Consider the following 19689-nt stretch of genomic DNA (forward strand, 5'->3'; position numbering starts at 1 on the left):
CATCGCTAAAGGCAAGGGAAGCAAGGGCAAAAATGAACTATTGGGATTTCATCAAGATAAAAAGCTTTTGCACAGCAAAAGAAACAGTCCACAAAACCAAAAGACAACCGACAGAATGGGAGAAAATAGTTGCAAATGACATATCAGATAAAGGGCTAGTATCCAAAATCTATAAAGAACTTATCAAACTCAACTCCCAAAGAACAAATGATCCAATCAAGAAATGGGCAGAAGACATGAACAGACATTTTTCCGAAGAAGACATCCAAATGCCAACAGACACATGAAAAAGTGCTCAACATTGCTCGGCATCAGGGAAATCTAAATCAAAACCTCAATGAGATACCACCTCACACCAGTCAGAATGGCTAAATTTAACAAGTCAGGAAACGACAGATGTTGGCGGGGATGCGGAGAAAGGGGAACCCTCCTACACTGTTGGTGGGAATGCAAGCTGGTGCAACCACTCTGGAAAACAGTATGGAGGTTCCTCAAAGAGTTGAAAATAGAGCTACCATACAATCCAGCAATTGCACTACTGGGTATTTACCACAAAGATACAAATGTAGGGATCCAAGGGGTACGTGCACCCCAATGTTTATAGCAGCAACGTCCACAATAGCCAAACTGTGGAAAGAGCCAAGATGTCCATCGACAGATGAATGGATAAAGAAGAGGTGGTTTATATACACAATGGAATATTATGCAGCCATCAAAAGGAATGAGATCTTGCCATTTGCAACGACATGGATGGAACTGGAGGGTGTTATGCTGAGTGAAATAAGTCAATCAGAGAAAGACATGTATCATATGATCTCACTGATATGAGGAATTCTTAATCTCAGGAAACAAACTGAGGGTTGCTGGAGTGGTGGGGAGGTGGGAGGGATGGGGTGGCTGGGTGATAGACATTGGGGAGGGTATGTGCTATGGTGAGCACTGTGAATTGTACAAGACTGTTGAATCACAGATCTGTACCTCTGAAAGAAATAATGAAATATATGTTAAGAAAAAAAAAGAAGATAGCAGGAGGGGAAGAATGAAGGGGAGTAAGTCGGAGGGGAGACAAACCATGAGAGACGATGGACTCTGAAAAACAAACTGAGGGTTCTAGAGGGGAGGGGGGTTGGGGGATGGGTTAGCCTGGTGATGGGTATTAAAGAGGGCACGTTCTGTGTGGAGCACTGGGTGTTATGCACAAACTGAATCATGGAACACTACATCAAAAACTAATGATGTAATATATGGTGATTAACATAACAATAAAAAATTAAAAAAAACTAATGAGGTAATGTGTGGTGATTAACATAACAATAAAAAATTTAAAGAAAAAATAATTTTTAAAAATTAAAAAAAAAATAAGAATAAATTATCCCCTCTCTGGCATTTTGGAAGAGTGCAGGCAATTTGTCTTAGAATTCTTTATCTTAAAATGAGTGGTTCTAACTCAAAATCCGTACAACTTTTTGGTTTACCAAAGTGGGTTAGGAAAGAGAAAACATAGTGGATCAACATGCACAGCCAGCCCTGATTCTGTCTGGCCTTCGCTTCACATAGAGCCTGGGCACTGGACTTTGAGCCACAGCTGCCTCACTCACCTTTTCTCTTGTTTTCTGGAGGCTAGGCTAAGCTCTTTTACAAGCAGCTTTTCTTAGTAACAGAGTGAAAAAGACTATCCAAAGAACTGATATTTGAAAACTGGGAACACATGCTTTTACTAGGCACTGATGCTTTATTTTATAAATTCTAGGCTAGAGTTCTACTAATAGCTAGTTTGATTTTTTTCTGGCCTCATTGTCCCCAGATAAAGTATCCTAGTCATGTGAGGTCTCTATGCTAGAATGGATTTCACTGGTTAGGCAGGTACCCTACTCATTACCACAATTATATAGCAATTCTTTTTCTGTATGTTCTCAGAGATTCTTAACCCGAGCTTCAGGCTGCCCAAACCTAATTTTAAAATCTCTTTCTTCATCCCTCCTAGAAGTTCTTAAGGCAATCATCCCATAAGCCCTGCCCCTATCCGGGCCCTATTTTTCTTAATCTCAGTTAGTTTGTCCAAACGAAAGCATACTTCCTAGCTAGTTCTTAAGGCTGGCACTTCGGTGAAGTTGTCTTCTGCACCTGTGAGTCTAGCTTTACACTTAGGTTGGTCTCCCTAGTGTCCAAGTGGCATGTTTGACAGGGCTCTCTTCCCTTGAATGCGCCTCTTATGTGAGTCAGCCAAAAATACTTTATCTGTTTTGGGTTTCTTTGAAATTTATTTATTTTAAGTGATTTCTATACCCAACGTGGGGCTTGAACTCATGACGCCAAGATCAAGAGTTCTGTGCTCTGCTGACTGTGCCCACAAGGCACCCCACTTTATCTGTTTTTGTTTCAAATTCTTGCCTCCCTGGTGGGTTTCTCATCAGGTTCTGGTTTCTTGGACAAAAAATATAATTTTCTCACCCCAGATCCCAGTGAAAGATCACATCTTTCTTAGTGTATTCACCTTTTCATTTGGGTAATTCATTATGATTCTCCCAGAGGAGTCACCTCTTCCCAGCATCTCATCACAGTTTTGCTTTGGTCAAATACTTCAAGGAGATAGTAGGAACAGATTCATCTACAGGTGAACTAGTCATTGGAGTTAGTAGACAAGGACTTTAAAATAATTATTTTAGGGGCAGCTGGGTGGTTTAGTCAGTTAAGCATCTGAGTCTTGATTTTGGCTCAGGTCGTGATCTTAGGGTCATGAGATCGAGCCCTGTGTCAAGCTCTGCATTCAGCACAGAGTCTGCTTGAGATTCTCTCTTTCCTCTTCCTCTGCCCCTCCGCCGACTCATGCTCTCTCTAAAAATAAGTAAAGAAAGAAAATATTTTTTAAAAGATAATTATCTTAAGTTTTCTAAGGAAAACAGAGGGCAAGGTGAATAAAATAGGCAAAAAAGAATTTTGGGGGGGGCACCTGGGTGGCTCAGTCAGTTAAGCATCCAACTCTTGGTTTCAGCTTAGGTCATGATCTCTGGATCATGAGATTGCATGCTGGCTCAGGCTCGCTGCTCAGTCTGGAGTCTGCTGGGGATTCTTTCCTGTTCCCTCTGCTCCTTCCTGCCCGCTTGTGTGCTCTCTCTTAAAAAAAAATTTGGGGGGGGTGCCTGGGTGGCTCGGTTGGTTAAGCATCTGCCTTTGGCTTGGGTCATGGTCCCAGCGTCCTGGGATCGAGCCCTGTATGGGGCTCCCTGTTCAGTGGGGTGCCTGCTTCTCCCTCTGCTTGTGCTCTCTTTCTCTCTCTCTCTGTCAAATAAATAAATAAATCTTTTAAAAAAATTTTACCAGACAATTGGAATCTATAAAAATAATCAAATGAGCATATTATAATTGAAAAATATCTAAAACTACAGTCTTTGAATGACTTTAACAGCAGTTGGAATATAAAAAAAGATAGGATTAGAGGCGCCTGGGTGGCTCAGTCATTAAGCATCTGCCTTCGGTTCAGATCATGATCCCAGGGTCCTGGGATCGAGCCCTGCATCGGGCTCCCTGCTCGGCACGAGGCCTGCTTCTCCCCCTCCCACTCCCCCTGCTTGTGTTCCTGCTCTCACTATCTCTCTCTCTCTCAAATAAATAAATAAAATCTTAAAAAAAGAAAAGAAAAGATAGATTAGTGAACTTGAAGACAGTTCATTAGAAACTACCCAAACTGAATCACAGATAAAAAATATTGGCAGGGGGGAAGCCCAGAACATAAAATAACATGTAGGGTACAGAGAGTCTAACATGATGTGGGCAACAAAAGCAGAAGAAAAAATATTAAATTTCCTTACTACCTAGAGCCCACTGACAAGTCCTTGTTTTGAAACAAGCAGAGAGATGTTCCTCTAGGGACTCATCTGCCTCAATGTTAATACTTTGCTAAGGGCAAAAGGCAATCCTAGCCTGACCCCCCCTGCCCTCCCCATGCCCCCCTGAACCTGGATCCTGTAAGTCCACTTTAACGTATAAAAATTCCTTTGGAAACTTCCTTTAACTCTAAACCCCCAAGATACGTGTTGACAATCATCCCCCAAACATATGGCCCACCGATATACATCTGAAGGGCCTCATGACTAAGTTTTTCTTAGACGGTAATAAATGACTTTTTCCCAAAAATAGCTAGCCCTCTCAAGGTCCTGGAAACCTTGCTTCCAAAATTCCTTAGAGACTTACACTATCCCTAACCCCCTCCCAACTTGAGGGTATATAATGGGCCATTCTGCGTGACCCCGGTGCAGCTCCTTCTGCCCACGGGTCCCGTCCCTGTGCTTTAATAAAACCACCTTTTTGCACCAAAGACATCTCAAGAATTCTTTCTTGGCTGTTGGCTTCGAACCCTAATGTCTTTCCTACGTCATAATATATGTGAAGTTGGGGTTCTAGGAGGAGAGGAGAGAGAGAATGGTTATGAGGCATTACTTAAAGGGATGATGCTTGAGATTTTACCAAACTGATAGAAAAAGTTAACAGATTCCAGAAGCTCAGTTAACCTCAAGGAGGATCTGTATGTGTTAATAACAACAACAAACAACTCTAAGCACATCATAGTCACACTGCTTATGTCCAACAATCAAGAGAAAAATCATAAAAGTAGAAATCTATGTGGTGGGAATGGAAGACATATTACCCTTCAAAAGAGCAACAATAAGATTTATGGCTGACTTTTTAGTAGAACTCATGAAAACCAAAGTACAATGGAATGGCATCTTCAAAGTGCTGAAAGAAAAAGCAAAAATTGCAAGCCTAGAATTCTATATCCTGTTGAAGATACCACTAAAAAAGTGAAGATGAAATAAAGATGTTTTCAGCCCAAAGCAGAGGGAATTCATCATTAGCACTGTACTATAAAAAAATTAGCAATTGTAATAATAAGTTTTGGTGTTTATTATGGATGTAGAAGTGAAATATGTGAGAACATACTTAACACAAAGGGTGGGAGAGAGTAAAATGAAGTTAAATGTTGTAATAGTTATTGTCTTATTTGCAACCATGGGATTTTAATTTATGGAGGTACCTGAGTGACCACACAGAGAGTCCAGTGCCATTGGAAGACGATTTACTACATTTCCTGAGAGAAAGGGACACAGCATGCTGTGCAAGGCCACATGGGGAGCACCAGGTTTCTGTCAGGAGGCAGAAGCAGGAACGAGGGGAAAGCCTAGGTCAGAGACTTTATTGGGGTTTCCATGGGAAAGGCAAGGCAGGGCCAAGTAAACCGCTTAGAGTTGGCTCCTTTGAATAATTCCAGGCGATGGCCTATAGGGGTGGTCTCCAGTTGCCTGGTACCTGGCCCCTGGGATGATTTAGGACAGAGGACATTTAGCTTGATGTGTGAGAGTTAGATAAAAGGGGTCCTTGGTATAAACTCAGGATTGGTTTATTTGCATATGAAAGGGGTGATCCGGGCTAAGCCCCTTTCTATCGCCAAGAATTGGCCAGCCTTGGGAGGTGCACTCTCTTCTTGGTAGAAAAGGGTTTTAAGTTGTCAAAACATCACAATAGTCAGAAAATAGAAAACGTGATTAATAATTAAATATTAATAAACAATAATCATGTATTGCTCAGGAAGTGGTAAGTGTTATAGTTTAAGATAGAATGTAGGAAGGCAAGGATGCGTACTTAATATCTAGAGATGTGTTGTCCGGTATAGTAGCTACTAGTCATGTGTGGCTATTTATATTTAAATTAATTAAAAGTACATAAAAGTAATAATTTAGTTCACGTTCGTCACATTAGCCACATTCAAGTGCTCAATAACCACATGTGGCTAGTGGCTACCACATTGGAGACAGCAGATACAGAACATTTTCTTTTTTCTTTTTTCTTTTTTTTAGATTTTATTTATTTGACAGAGACGCAGCGAGAGAGGGAACACAAGCAGGGGGAGTGGGAGAGGGAGAAGCAGGCTTCCCGCTGAGCAGGGAGCCCGACGTGGGGCTCGATCCCAGGACCCTGGGATCATGACCTGAGCCCAAGGCAGATGCTTAACGACTAAGCCACCCATGCACCCGATACAAAACATTTTTATCAGTGTAGAATTTTAGTGCACTGTGCTGCTTAGGGTAATCACTAGAATAATACAAAACAGTTTAGGTTAATAGAGTAATAAATGGAATAAGAACAATCCTTGATTAATGCAATCGAAATCAGAATAGAATGGGAAAAGGAACCAAGAGCTTAAAGGACAGCTAGAAAACAAAAAGCAAGATGGTAGACTTAACTCCACATATAAAAAACTTCAATACTTGAGTTAAAAGGCAAAACTGATAGCGATAGAACTCAGAGTAGTGGCGCCCTCTGGAGCCGGGTGGGAGGCATTGACTCGGAAGGAGCAGGATAGTACAGCAGTGCGTTCTAGTTCTGGTGAGCCAGTTACACTCTGGGGCGGGCGGGGGGGCGAGCTTTACCTCTTCACTTTCCATGCTCTCCTCTTTAATAGACCTTCAGTACTATTCTTGTCATTAAATGTACTATAAGGAGTATCACCTCACCTTTTCCTTTTGGGAATGTTAACAGAAGATTGAAGTTGTGGAAGAAAAAAGTTTCCGTGACTTTTTTTTTTTTTTTTTTTTTTTTTGCAAACACATGCTGTTGGCTGTGTGGGGAACTTAAGGTGGAGGGCTCTGAGCTTGTAGCCTCAGTCGACACCCTCAGCATTGTCAGATTAGGATCACGTGGCTTCATTTTTGGTCATGGGATAATTTTCTACTGGTGTGTGAAGACCAAAGAGACCTTGTGATCACTCAGAGCTAGATGCTTCTCGGACAACATTTTTTAAAATTCATACCAACATTTCCTTGTTAGGAGTGTGTTTCTAGCCTTCTTCTCAATGTCCTAGTTCTTGTTCAACTTTTACCTCTCCCTTTGCAAACCTCATTCATTCTGTTAGCCATTTGCTGGGCACTTTTTGGGCTTGGATTCTTTTGAGAATAATAGGGCAGTGCCAGGACTCCAGATTTTTCACTCCCAAACCTGCTCTATCCACAACCATCCTTGAATCGTCTCTGTGTTTCATACCTCACAGCCAAGCCTTGAGCACATTCCATCACCCATATCTTCTAGAATCGTTGTTATTCGCCATATCCAGGGCTGCCACCCTGGTCCCAGCCACCACCATCTCTGATGTCAGTAGCCTCCTGAAGAGTCTTCCAGTTGCTCCCTTGTCCCCTGCCATTTATTCTACACAGTGGCCTGTGTGGTCCTTCTAATTTCCAAGTCAGATTATTTTACTCTTTTGCTCAGAACCTGCTAGTGGGTCCTCACTTCACTTAAAAGAAAAGCCAAAGTCCTTATAGTGGCATGCGAGGCCCCATGTGACGGGGCCAGCCTGACCCCTGACATCTCCTAACACTCTCTCCCTTGATCTCTCAATTCCAGCCCCACTGGCTGACTTACAGACCCTTGACTCCACCAGCCCATTTTCTTGCCCTAGAAGTTTCCTCTACTTGGACTTCTCATCAACCATGTCTTCGTGGCTAATTCCCTCCCCCTTTTCAAGGCTTTGCTCTGTGGCCATCTCAGGAAGGCTTCCCTGACCACGCTATTTAAAACGGAAATCCTTCCTTTCTACTCCCCACCACTGCACTCCTGTCTCTTCTCTGCCCATATCAGCTGACTTGCTATTGGTCCAACTGGTTTATCATCCGTCTTCCTCTCCCGGAATCCCTGATGGAAGAGATTTTTGTCCTTTTTTTCCACTGCTCTATGGCTAAGACCTGCCACGGTCTATGGAAACGCTCTGTAAATATGCTCAACACTTTGATGGCTCGGTGCCTGGTACTGAGTGCCCAGGAAGTGTGTATTGAAAGAATGGCAGTGTAGTTGCTTTCTGACCAATCGTCTTGCCTTTCTTCTATCTTTAATTCATCCCTTACCACTGTTACTTATTCTTCCTTAATATGAAACAAATTGTACATAAATGCAAAACCCATATTGAATAAAACATACAAATTCACCCTGTTGAAGTGTATGACTCAGTGGTTTTTAGAGTTGTGTAACTTCCATCACAATCTAATTGTGGAACATTTGCATCTCCCCGGAAAGAAACACCATTCCCCTTTATACCCAGCCTCTGGAAACCACTAATGTACTTTCTGTCTTTATGAATTTGCCTATTCTGGGCATTTTATACAAATAGAATCGTATCATATGTGGTCTTTTGTGACAGGCTTCTTTCATTTAGCATGTTTCTGTGGTTCATCCATGTTTTAGCATGCATGTAGGACCCCATTCCTTTTTATGGCCAAATCATATTCCATTGTATTGATGCAGCATATTGACAAATTTTTTTAAAATTCATTGATCACCTGATAGACATGAATTGTTTCCACTTTTTGGCTTTTGTGAATAATGCTGTTGTGAATATACATATACAGGTTTTTTTTTAAAAATTGAAGTATAATTGATACACAGTATCTTACTGGTTTCAGATGTTTATCATAGTGACTTGATATTTTTATACATTATGAAATGACCCCATGAATAAGTATAGTTATCATCTGTCACTGTACAAACTTGTTACAATATTATTGACTGTATTCCCTCTGCTGTACATTGCATTTCCTTGACATTTATAACCATAAGTTTTTACCTCTTAATCCTCCTCCCCTATTTCACTTGCCCTCCCAACTCCTTCTTCTTCTGGTAACCAACAGTTTGTTTCCTGTATCTGTGTGTTTCTTTCTGTTTTGTTTTTTAGACTCTACATGTAATTGAAATCCTATTGTATTTGTCTTCCTCTGTCTGGCTTATTTCACTTAGCATAATACCCTCTAGGTCTATCCATGTTGTCATGAACGGCAAGATCTCATTCTTTATTTGTGGCTGTGAGTATTCCATTGTGTATATACATACCACATGTTCTTTGTCCACTCCTCTTGTGATGGACATTTAGGTTGCTTCTGTATCTTGGCTTTTGTAAATAATGCTGCAGTGAAGAGAGGGATGCATATATCTCTTCAAATGGGTGTTTTCATTTTCTTCAGATAAATACCCAGATGTGGAATTGCTGGATCATATCATGGTTTTAATTTTTTGAGGACCGTCCATACTCTTTTACCTACTGGCTACACCAACTTCCATTTCCACCAACAGTGTATGAGTGTTCCCTTTTCTCTATATCCTTGCCAACACTTGTTATTTTTTAACTGTTTGATAATAGCCAATCTGATAGGTTTGAGGTGATACCTTGTTGTGGTTCTTCTTGTGAACTGTTGTGGTGACTAGTATGTTGAGCATCTTTTCATGTGTCTGCTGGCCATCTGGATGTCTGTTTTTGGAAAAATGTCTATTCAAATCCGCTGCCCGTTTTATAATTGTTTGTTTGATTGTTTGGATACTAGCCCCTTATCAGGTGTATGATTTGCCAATATCTTCTCCCATTCAGTAGATTTTTTTGTTGTGTTATTCGTTTCCTTCATTGTTCAAAAGATTTTTCATTTGATGTAATCTCATTTGTTTATTTTAGCTTTTGTTTCCCTTGCCTGGAGGGACTGGTCCAAAAAAAATATTGCTGAGACCAATGGCAAAAAGCTTACTGCCTGTGTTTTTTCTAGCAGTTTTATGGTTTCAGGTCTTATTTTTTTTTTAAGATTTTATTTATTTATTTGACAGAGAGAGACACAGTGAGAGAGGGAACACAAGCAGGGGGAGTGGGAGAGGGAGAAGCAGGCTTCCCGTGGAGCAGGGAGCCTGATGTGGGGCTCGATCCCAGGACCCTGGGACCATGACCTGAGCTGAAGGCAGATGCTTGATGACTGAGCCACCCAGGCGCCCCTGGTTTCACGTCTTATATTCAAGTCTTTAATCCATCTTGAATGTGTTTCTGTGTATGGTGTAAGGTAGTGGTCCTTTTTCATTCTTTTGCATGTTCAGTAATCCCAAAACCATTTACTGAAAAGACTGTCTTTTCCCCGTTGTATATTCTTGCCTCTTTTCTCATAGATTAATTGACCTGGTAAGTGTGGGTTTATTTCTGGGCTCTCTATTCTATTCCTTTGATCTATAAGTCCGTTTTCTTGACAGTACCATACTGCTTTGATGGCTACAGCTTTGGAGTATAGTTTGAAACCTGAGAGCTTAATATTTCCCACTTTATTCTTCTTTCTCAAGATTGCTTTGGCTGTTTGGGGTCATGTACAGCTTTTTGTGTGGACATAGGTGTTTATTTCTCTTGGGTATATAGTTAGAAATGGAATTGCTGTTGGGTCATATGTTAACTTTTTGAGGAACTGCCAAACTGCTTTCCAAAGTGACCGCATGATTTTTATATTCCCCCAGCAATGTATGAGAGGTTCATTTTCTCCAGATTCTCCCCAACACTTGATACTGTCTGCTTTTTATCTTAGTAGTGGCGAGGAAGTATCTCATTATGGGTTTGATTTGAATTTCTCTGTTAACACCCTTAAACATCTTTCACGGGCTTATTAGCCACTTGTCTATCTTCTTTGGAGAAAAATCTACTCAAATCCTTTGTTTTCTTTATTGTGGTAAACACACACACACACACACACACACACACACACACACACACACACACACACAGGAGATATACCCTCTTAATGAAGTTTAAGCGCATACATAGAGTACGAACCATACTGTAAGTACAGTGCTGTATAGCAGATCTGTAGAGCTTGTTCATGTTATGTGATTGAAACTCTATACCATCGAACAGCATCTCCTCATTCCCTCCTCCCCGCCCCTGACAGCCACCACTCTACATTCTGTTTCTGTCGGATACCTCATGTAAGGGGAATCATGCAGTGTTTGTCCTTCTGTGACTGGCTTATTTCACTTAGCCTAATGCCCTCATTCTTTATTCATGTTGTCACATATTGCAGGATTTCCTTCTTTTTAAAAGTTGAAAAATAATACATGGTGTGCATTTATCACCTTTTCTTTATCCATTCATCTGTCAGTGAACATCTAGGTTGTTTCTACTTCTTGGTTGTTGGGAATAATGCTGCAGTAAACATGAGAGTACAAGTATCTCTTTGAAATCCAGATTCCATTTCTTCTGGGAAAATATCCAGGAGTGGGACTGATGGTAGATCATATGGTAGTTCTACTTCTAATTTTTTAAGGAACCTCCATACTGTTTTCCCTGGCATCTGCACCATTTTACATTCCCACCATCAGTGCAGAGTTTGCAATTTCTCTGCATCCTTGCTCACAGTGGTAATTTTCTGTATTTTTTTTTTTTTTGGTTTGTTTTTTCTAAATAATGGCCATCCTAACGGGTGTGAGGTAACACCTCATTATGGTTTTGATTCACCTTTCCCTGATGGTTAGTGATGTTGATCATCTTTTCAAATACCTGTTGGCCATTTTTTGTCTCCTTTGGAGAAATGTCTATTCAAGTCCTTTGCTCGTTTTTAGAATCAGGTTATTTGGGGTTTGTGCCTGAGTTGTAGGAGTATTTACTGGTTTTGGAGATTAACCCCTTGTCAGATACATGGCTTGCAAATATTGTCTCCCATACCATAGGTTGCCTTTTATCTCTTTTGATTGTTTCCTTTGCTGTACGGAAACTTTTCAATTTGATGTAGTCCTACTCTGTACCTTTGCTTTCTTGCCTGTGTTTTTAGCCTCCTATCCAGTGAATCACCTCCATTACCTGTGTTATGAAGTTTTCCCCCTAGTTTCCTTGAGGAATTTTACAGTTTTAGATCATCTTCTGTCTTTAATCTATTTTTAGTTGATTGTTATGTGTGGCGGAAGATAGGAGTACAGTTTCATTCTTTTGCCTATGGATATCCAATTTTCGCAATAACTTCTGTTGAAGAGACGGTCCTCTCCCTATTTAGTTTTGGCACACTGTTTGAAGATCATTGGACCCTGTAAGTGTGGATTTCCTTCTGCGCCCTCTATTCTGTTCTGTTGCTTTGTATGTCTGTGCTGGGTATCCCAACATCACACTGTGTTAATGACCATAGCTTTGTAATGTTTAGAAATCAGAAGTGTGAGGCCTTCAGCTTTGCTCTTTTTCTTCAAGATTGTTTTGACTAGTCAAGGCCATTTGTGGTTCCGTTATAAATTTTAGAATTGTTTTTCCTATTTCTGTAAAAAAAATATCATTGGGACTTTTATAGGGATTGCATCAAATCTGTAGACCGTTTTTGGTAGTATAGACACTTTAACAATATTCAGTCTTCCGACCCATGAGCATTTAATTTCCTTTTATTTGTGTCATCTTTAATTTGTTTTAGCAATGTTATTAGTATACAAATCTTCTGCCTCCTTGGTTAAACTTTTTCCTAAGTGATTCATTATTTTTTATGCCATTGAAAATGGGGTTGTTTTCTCAATTTTTTTTGGATTGTTCATTGTTAAGTGTGTAGAAATGCAGCTGATTTTTATATGTTAATTTTTTATCCTACAACTTTGCTAAATTCATTTATTATTTCTAAGTGTGTGTGTGTGTGTGTGTGTGTGTGTGTGTGTGTGTGTGTGTGTGTGTGTGTGTGATCTTTAGGGTTCCTGTTTCTACATAAAATATCATGTCACCTGCAAACAGGTAATTTTACTGCTTTTCTGATTTGAATGCCTCTTATTTCTCTTTCTTGCATAGTTTGCTCTGGCTAGCACTTCCAGTACTATGTTGAATACAAGTGGTTAGAGTGAGCATCCTTGCTCGTTCCTGATCTTAGAGTAAAAGCTTTGTTTTTCACCGTTTAGTATGATGTTAGCTGTAGGATTTTCATATATGGCCTTTATTATGTTGCGGTGATTTCCGTCTATTCCTAGTTTGCTTGTTTTTTAATTGGGTTGTCTTTTTATCATTGAGTTGTAAGAGTTCTTTATGTATTCTAGATACAATCCCTTATCAGAGATATAACTTGCAAATAATTCTTCCATTCCACGGGTTGTCTTTTTACTTCCTTATGGTGTCCTTTGAAGGACTAGTGTTTTTACCTTTAGCTTTATGATGCACTTGCAGTTAGTTTTTTGTATATGGTGTAAGATAAAGTTCCAAATTAATTCTTTTGCCTGTGGATAGCCATTTGTCCCAGCACCATTTCTTGCAAAGACTGTTCTTTTCCCATTCCCGTTCCCATTCCCAAATCAGCTCTCCATAGATGGGTTGGCTTATTTCTGAACTCTCAGTTCTGTTCCATAGATATATATGTCTATCTTTATGCCAGTACACTGCTCAGATTATTTTTCAGTGGTCTTTTCATTTTTCCTCACTAGCTGAGTGACCTCAGAAAATTTAGCTTCTTAGGCTCAGTTTCCTTATTTGTAAATTGGAAATACATTACCCATTTCCCCTCAGGATTGTTGTCAGGACTAAACAAGAATATAAAAGCTTTTATTAGTCAGTGCTTATCACATCATACTCAGTTTAAAAAATTTTTAATGGAAATCTGCTTTCCCTTAATGTTTCCTTTGCTTCCAGCTAATCCTAATAAAGACTGTTGTACTTCTAAATGTAAGAATGGTTTTAATGAGAAGAGGTTGGCATATTCCTGTCCCACAACAAGGATTCAACAAGTTCTTACCTGAAGAGCATGCCATTTTCTCATATGATCCTCTCATTCATTCATTCATTCATGCATTCACTTATTCATTCATTCATTTTTGCTGGCTGTTAAGTTGCAGGGCACTTCACTGCTTTCCCCAGTAACCATAGCACGGAAGCACTGGCCTAGTCTTCATCCTTTCTTACATCCCCACTGATAAACCGATATGTTGGCCCTCCTGTTTCTGAACCTACCTTCAGGGATAACCATCTTTATTTTGCTATCCACCAGCATTAAGTTTACTTATTACTGCAATAATTACATCTCAGATTTTAAATTCTCAAATTCTCTTCCTTAATCAGCCTTACTTTGTTCACAGTGAATTGGGATTAGATCCTGACCTCTAATTCCTCAGCCTCTCCGCGTTCCTGGTCCGTGGCCTCTCCTCTGGCCCCGTTTGCCTCCATGTAAGCATTTTTGGTCATCAATTCAATGAGACAATCTCTTTCATTCTAAGATCCCATGGTCACTTGAAAGCAAAAAACACCATCAACTTTATCTGCTCATCTCCTCAAGCCCCTAAGCATTCATTGCTGAGAAAGCCAAAAAGCCTTTCCAGCTTGTTCCCAATATTCTTCTTTAGTCCATTGTTGGCCTCCCTCGGATGCTAATATTATTCTATGTAGATATATATACACATACATTAAATATAAGTAGGCTCCACATCCGACGTTGGGCTTGAACTCAAGACCCCTTGATCGAGAGTTGCATGCTCTATGGACTGAGCCCGCCAGGTACGCCTGATGTTAGTGTTATTCTGTCTGCTAGTTAGTTCTCTTTGGTCTGTAAATCAGTGAGGACCTTCCCATCCTAAAATATCTCATTCTTCAACCTCAGGCTTTGTTTCTTCATCATGTCTGTAAAGAGTACTCTTCATTTGGTGCACAGACCTTTTAGTTTGTATTCATTCCCTAAAAATTATGCTTTGTGTGTGTGTAGGAGAGTTAACACGGCAGGCCTCAGGTTGCTATCTCTAGAAAGGCCTGCTTGCATGGTTGGCTCTTGGCTGGAGCCGGAGTGTTTGGCTTTTGAAAAGTTCCATGTTTTTCAGGTAACAGTTTTGCCCGCTTGGAGCACTTAATAACTGCTTTCCTTCTGGGAGTCTGAAGTTTTTATAGTTATGGTTTTGGTCTTTGTGCCTACATGACCAGCCTCCAGTAAAATACTTGTGGACTCTGAGTCTCACCTGGGCTTCTGTGGGCAGAAAGACCGAACATGTATAGGAAGCCTATGTGTAGATTCCTCCAGAATTCTAGGTGATGTCTTTTTCCCTTGCTCATCCTGTTATGTATCCTTTCTCTATAATCAACTATACCCTGAGTCCTGCAAGTCCTAGTCAATCTTCAAATGTAGAGGTGGTTGTGGGACCTATGACCATGTCCTTCCTTGCCACCCTTAATTCAAACTGCTCTCTAAAGTTGGATCTCTCGATGTGGTAGTCTTAGTCCGTAACACTTGTTGACAATACTCTTGCTTCCAGAAACTCTTTCTTGACTTCCACAAGAAACTGCAGTCGTAGTTGAACTCCTTGTTCTTGGTTCCCTCACACGTTATTCATTCATTCAGCAGACATTGACTGAATGCCTGTATGTACCAGGCACTGTGCTCAGTATACGTGAGTGAGTGAAACAGTCCTGGTGCAGCAGATGGGCTAGTGGGAGAAGTCAAAAGGCGGATATTACGTGCTGAGAAAAGTACTGTGTTGTGAGAATAATTAAGAGGGGAGATGTACTTCAGGAAGGGTGGTCAATAAGGAAATCAGTAGCGTGGTCTGTGCAGACATCACTGATTCAGGGTAGGGTCTGTTTGGTAACAAACACAAGCAGTACTTTACAGCAGAGAAAAGCACGTGCAAATGTTTAAAAAGCCACTTGGAATCTTCCAGGATTCAAAAGGAGTCTGGTGTGGCTGGAGCACTGTGAGAAATTTGGGAGAGGAGGAGAGGAGGTTGGAGGGGAGTGAGGGACAGAACTTTGTAGGTCATGGTTAGGAGTTTTTATTTTAAAGGCACTGGGAGACCAGAAAGGGTTTAAATTAGCTAAGCGATAAGTATCTTTCAAAAGAGAATTCTTTTTTTTTAAAGATTTTATTTATTTATTTATTTGAGAGAGAGAATGAGAGATAGAGAGCACGAGAGGGAAGAGGGTCACAGGGAGAAGCAGACTCCCTGCTGAGCAGGGAGCCCGATGCGGGACTCGATCCCGGGACTCCAGGATCATGACCTGAGCCGAAGGCAGTTGCTTAACCAACTGAGCCACCCAGGCGCCCAAGAGAATTCTTTTTTTTTAATTTTATTTTATTATGTTATGTTAGTCACCATTCATTACATCAGTTTTTGATGTAGTGTTCCGTGATTCACTGTTTGCGTATAACACCCAGTGCTCCATGCAGAATGTGCCCTCCTTAATACCCATCACCGGGCTAACCCAACCCCCACCCCCCTCCCCTCTAGAACCCTCAGTTTGTTTCTCAGAGTCCATAGTCTCTCATGGTTCGTCTCCCCCTCCGATTCCCCCCCTTCATTCTTCCTCTCCTGCTTTCTTTTTTTTTTTAACATATAATTTATTTGTTTCAGAGGTACAGATCTGTGATTCAACAGTCTTGCACAATTCACAGCGCTCACCATAGCACATACCCTCCCCAATGTTATCACCCAGCCACCCCATCCCTCCCACCCACCAGTCCAGCAACCCTCAGTTTGTTTCCTGAGATTAAGAATTCCTCGTATCAGTGAGGTCATATGATACATGCCTTTCTCTGATTGACTTATTTCATTCAGCAGAATACCCTCCAGTTCCATCCATGTCATTGCAAATGGCAAGATTTCGTTTTTGTGGGTTTTTTTTTGATGGCTGCGTAATATTCCGTTGTGTGTGTGTGTGTGTGTGTGTGTGTGTGTGTGTGTGTGTGTGTGTGTGTGTGTGTGTGTATGCACATCATCTTTATCCTTTCATCTGTTGATGGACATCTTGGCTCTTTCAAAAGATCATTCTTACAAAGATGTGAGATATATATGTATATTTTGGGGTATTATAGCCATAAAAGAATGAAAACCTGCCATATGCAACAACATGGATGGAACTGGAGAGTATTACACTGAGTGAAATATGTCAGAGAAAGACAAAATACCGTGAGATTTCACTCATGTGGAATTTAAGGAACCACTCAAAGGAGCAAGGGAAAAAAGAGACAAACCAAAATACAGATTCTTAACTGTAGAGAACCAACCTGATGGTTACCACAGGGGAGGTGGGTCAGGGAATGGGTGAAACAGGGGAGAGGGATTAAGGACTACAGTTGTCATGATGAGCACTGAGTAATGTACAGAGCTGGTCAGTCACTATATTGTATACCCCTGGAACTAATATAACACTGTTAACTATACTGGAATTAAAATGTGAAAAATAAAAAAAATTTAAAAAGCCTATTCTTACAGTTGTAGAGAAGAACAGATTATAGAGGGAAAGGAAGGGGAGAGCATAGTTTGGTTAATTACCACAGTGACAGAGGTGAAAGATGACAATGACCTGGGTCGGAGTGACGGCTGAGGAGATGGAAAGGAGTGATGGACCGAAATAGGGAGTTCTGCAAGATTTTAACCTCACCTGTCTTCTGTCTGCTCTCTCCTTCGGTGCTTATCTCCACTCCCACATCTTTAACAATGATAAACCTGGAGAAAACTCTAACCCGGTGGCCCTCATCCTGATGCCACTATTTGACAATTTCAAAGTAATAATGATATGGTTACGTTTCAGAAATTTAAATGGTTCTAGAGCCATCATGCCTCTGCCACTTACTGCCAGTTTGATCTGGGCAAGGTACTTCACTTCTCTGTGCCTGTTTCCTCATTTGTACAATGGGGATAATGTGCTACCTACTCATAGGGCTGTTCTGAGGAGTAAATCAATACATAAAAACCATTTGGGCACCAGCTTGCACACACCAGGAGATGGGAAACATTAGTTCTACCGCAGGACTCCATGATTTCCGTCTCCATGTCACAAACTGAACTTCCTCTAGCACCCAAACCACCACTTAGATCTGACAATGTCCAGTTCTATTAATGGCACTAGCTAGTGATTCCAAACTGCAATCATATTTGATTCTTTGCTCTCAACTCATTTATCACACTGCAGGCAGAAAATTAAAATACAGATAGGTACTCAGTATTTTTACTTCCACCTGCACATAAAGTGAAAATTACAGCTGCTTTTATTCATTCATCAACAAATACTGAGTACCTATTAAGCGAGTCAAGCAGTTGGATTAGATTCCTATTCTAATCTTTTGTCCTTCAGATACAATTCCTGCCATTTGGTCTACATGGGATTTTTTTTTTTTAAGATTTTATTTATTTATTTGACAGAGAGAGACACACAGAGAGAGGGAACACAAGCAGGGGGAGTGGGAGAGGGAGAGGGAGAAGCAGGCTCCCCACTGAGCAGGGAGTCCGACATGGGCCTCGATCCCAGGATCCTGGGACCATGACCTGAGCCGAAGGCAAACGGTTCAAGGGCACTGATACCAAAGCTTAGGATTGAGGAAAATGGTGTAAACTGTCCATCCCAAGGTTAACAGTAGCATTAGCCATTCCTGCCTATTCTCTAGCACTACATCTTTGTGCACAGTGAACAGGTAGTATCTATTAATACTTACTTGGGTTTTTATTTTGGTTATCAAATAACTGATTTCTGAAGTAATTCAAGGAAATTTAATTACAACTGATTCTGGAGCTCACTTTCTCTTGTGGGTCAAGAAGGCCTAAACTCTCCAGATAAGAAGGACTGGTAGAGCATAAGGTGTATACATAGGGAATCAGGGCCCTAAGTTACAGATACTATAGACACAGGCCTTGCCCATAGGCACAAAATGATGTGTGAAGCATCGATGATACCAAAGGATTTATTTGTAAATGTAGTGGTAAATACATTGCAAATAATTATCATTAAAAAGGAACTAGAAAATTACACATGTTTAAAGTATGTGCTTTTTTCCCACCACTTTTAACTTATGGCTAGTACCAACATTTTAAGTACTGAAATACTTAATGCAATGGTCCATTTTCACATAATTTCGCGACCGTATCTTCATCGTTATTTTTTAAAGCAGTTGACCGTGACTTTCAGTTTCAATTATGATTCTCTGTTTTTATCAGTTCTGTAATGATCTGTAGAATCTTGTCATCTGAGTGGAAGAAAAAAAAAACACCCATGAAAAAATTCATCACCTGGCTAAATTCCCAATGTATACACATGTGACTAGCAGGCATAGTTGATGAAAAGATTCTTTTAAATTAAAACACAATACTATACCAGCAATATTCACACTAGAGATGTCCACAAAATAGAATTTGTTGCCCTACAAGTATTATTATTGTAGTTACTTGACACCTACTTTGACGGGAATAGGGCCAACGCCCAAAGACATGATGTAATGTAACTATTTGTCCTTTTTAAGGAATTATGTCTTTAAAAATTCCTTTAAGACAAGGGGTTTCCTAACTTTGTCACCTGGCTCAGATATACTGAAGGATCTATCGACTGTTCCATGGTCTTCAGAATACATTGGGATTTCCACAGTACGGGCAAAGAAGGAGGAACTGATACCAGTTGCTCCATGTTTAGTCCCAAAAGAAACAAAAACTTTTAACAGGCAAGGACTCTTGGAGAGGTGTCAGTAGGGAAGTGACAGATCTCTACACAACAAAAGTAGCAAATACCAATTAACTTGGCAAACAGAGCAACGGAGGCTATAGCGTTTGCTAAGGAGGTTATGGTAACAGATGCTTCTACTTTTAAACAGTTGTTCCCAGATTGTGACTTCCTAAGAACTTCTTAACTACTCTTTAGACAGGTGTAATTACCAGGGATGCAAGCCTGAAATTCTATCTTTATATTAGACACTTCAGCAAGAGAATGCCCTGAGTTTCAATGGTTGCAATGGGAAATTCTGATAACTGGGCCCATGGCCTGGCACTCAAATTCGTGGGGACTACTTCGACATTAAAAAAAGAAAAAAGGTCACTTGCTGCAAGGGAAACAATGACAGGTCTAGAAAGAACCATGATTTTTAAGCTCCCTAAGTCTCAGGGTAGTAGCACTAGATCAGTAGCTCCCAACTTGCCTATGAGAATTAACGGAGATACTTGTTA

The 19689-nt window shown here is 40.5% G+C and overlaps 1 protein-coding gene and 1 long non-coding RNA gene across 6 annotated transcripts in view; one reads left to right on the forward strand and one right to left on the reverse strand.

The window, feature by feature from the left end:
- Window positions 1–19689, forward strand: part of LOC113928747 — a 47443-nt gene that overhangs the window by 13751 nt on the left and 14003 nt on the right. The window lies entirely within an intron of this gene.
- Window positions 18425–19689, reverse strand: part of DHX29 (DExH-box helicase 29) — a 42901-nt gene continuing 41636 nt past the window's right edge. For both annotated transcript variants that reach the window (XM_027604717.2, XM_027604718.2), the window contains one exon: window positions 18425–18722. In XM_027604717.2, the coding sequence (XP_027460518.1) occupies window positions 18667–18722 (56 nt within the window). In that variant the 3' untranslated portion in view covers window positions 18425–18666. The remainder of the gene's footprint in view (window positions 18723–19689) is intronic.

The sequence above is a fragment of the Zalophus californianus genome, chromosome 5, assembly GCF_009762305.2.
Source record: "Zalophus californianus isolate mZalCal1 chromosome 5, mZalCal1.pri.v2, whole genome shotgun sequence".
Taxonomy (NCBI): Eukaryota; Metazoa; Chordata; class Mammalia; order Carnivora; family Otariidae; genus Zalophus; species Zalophus californianus.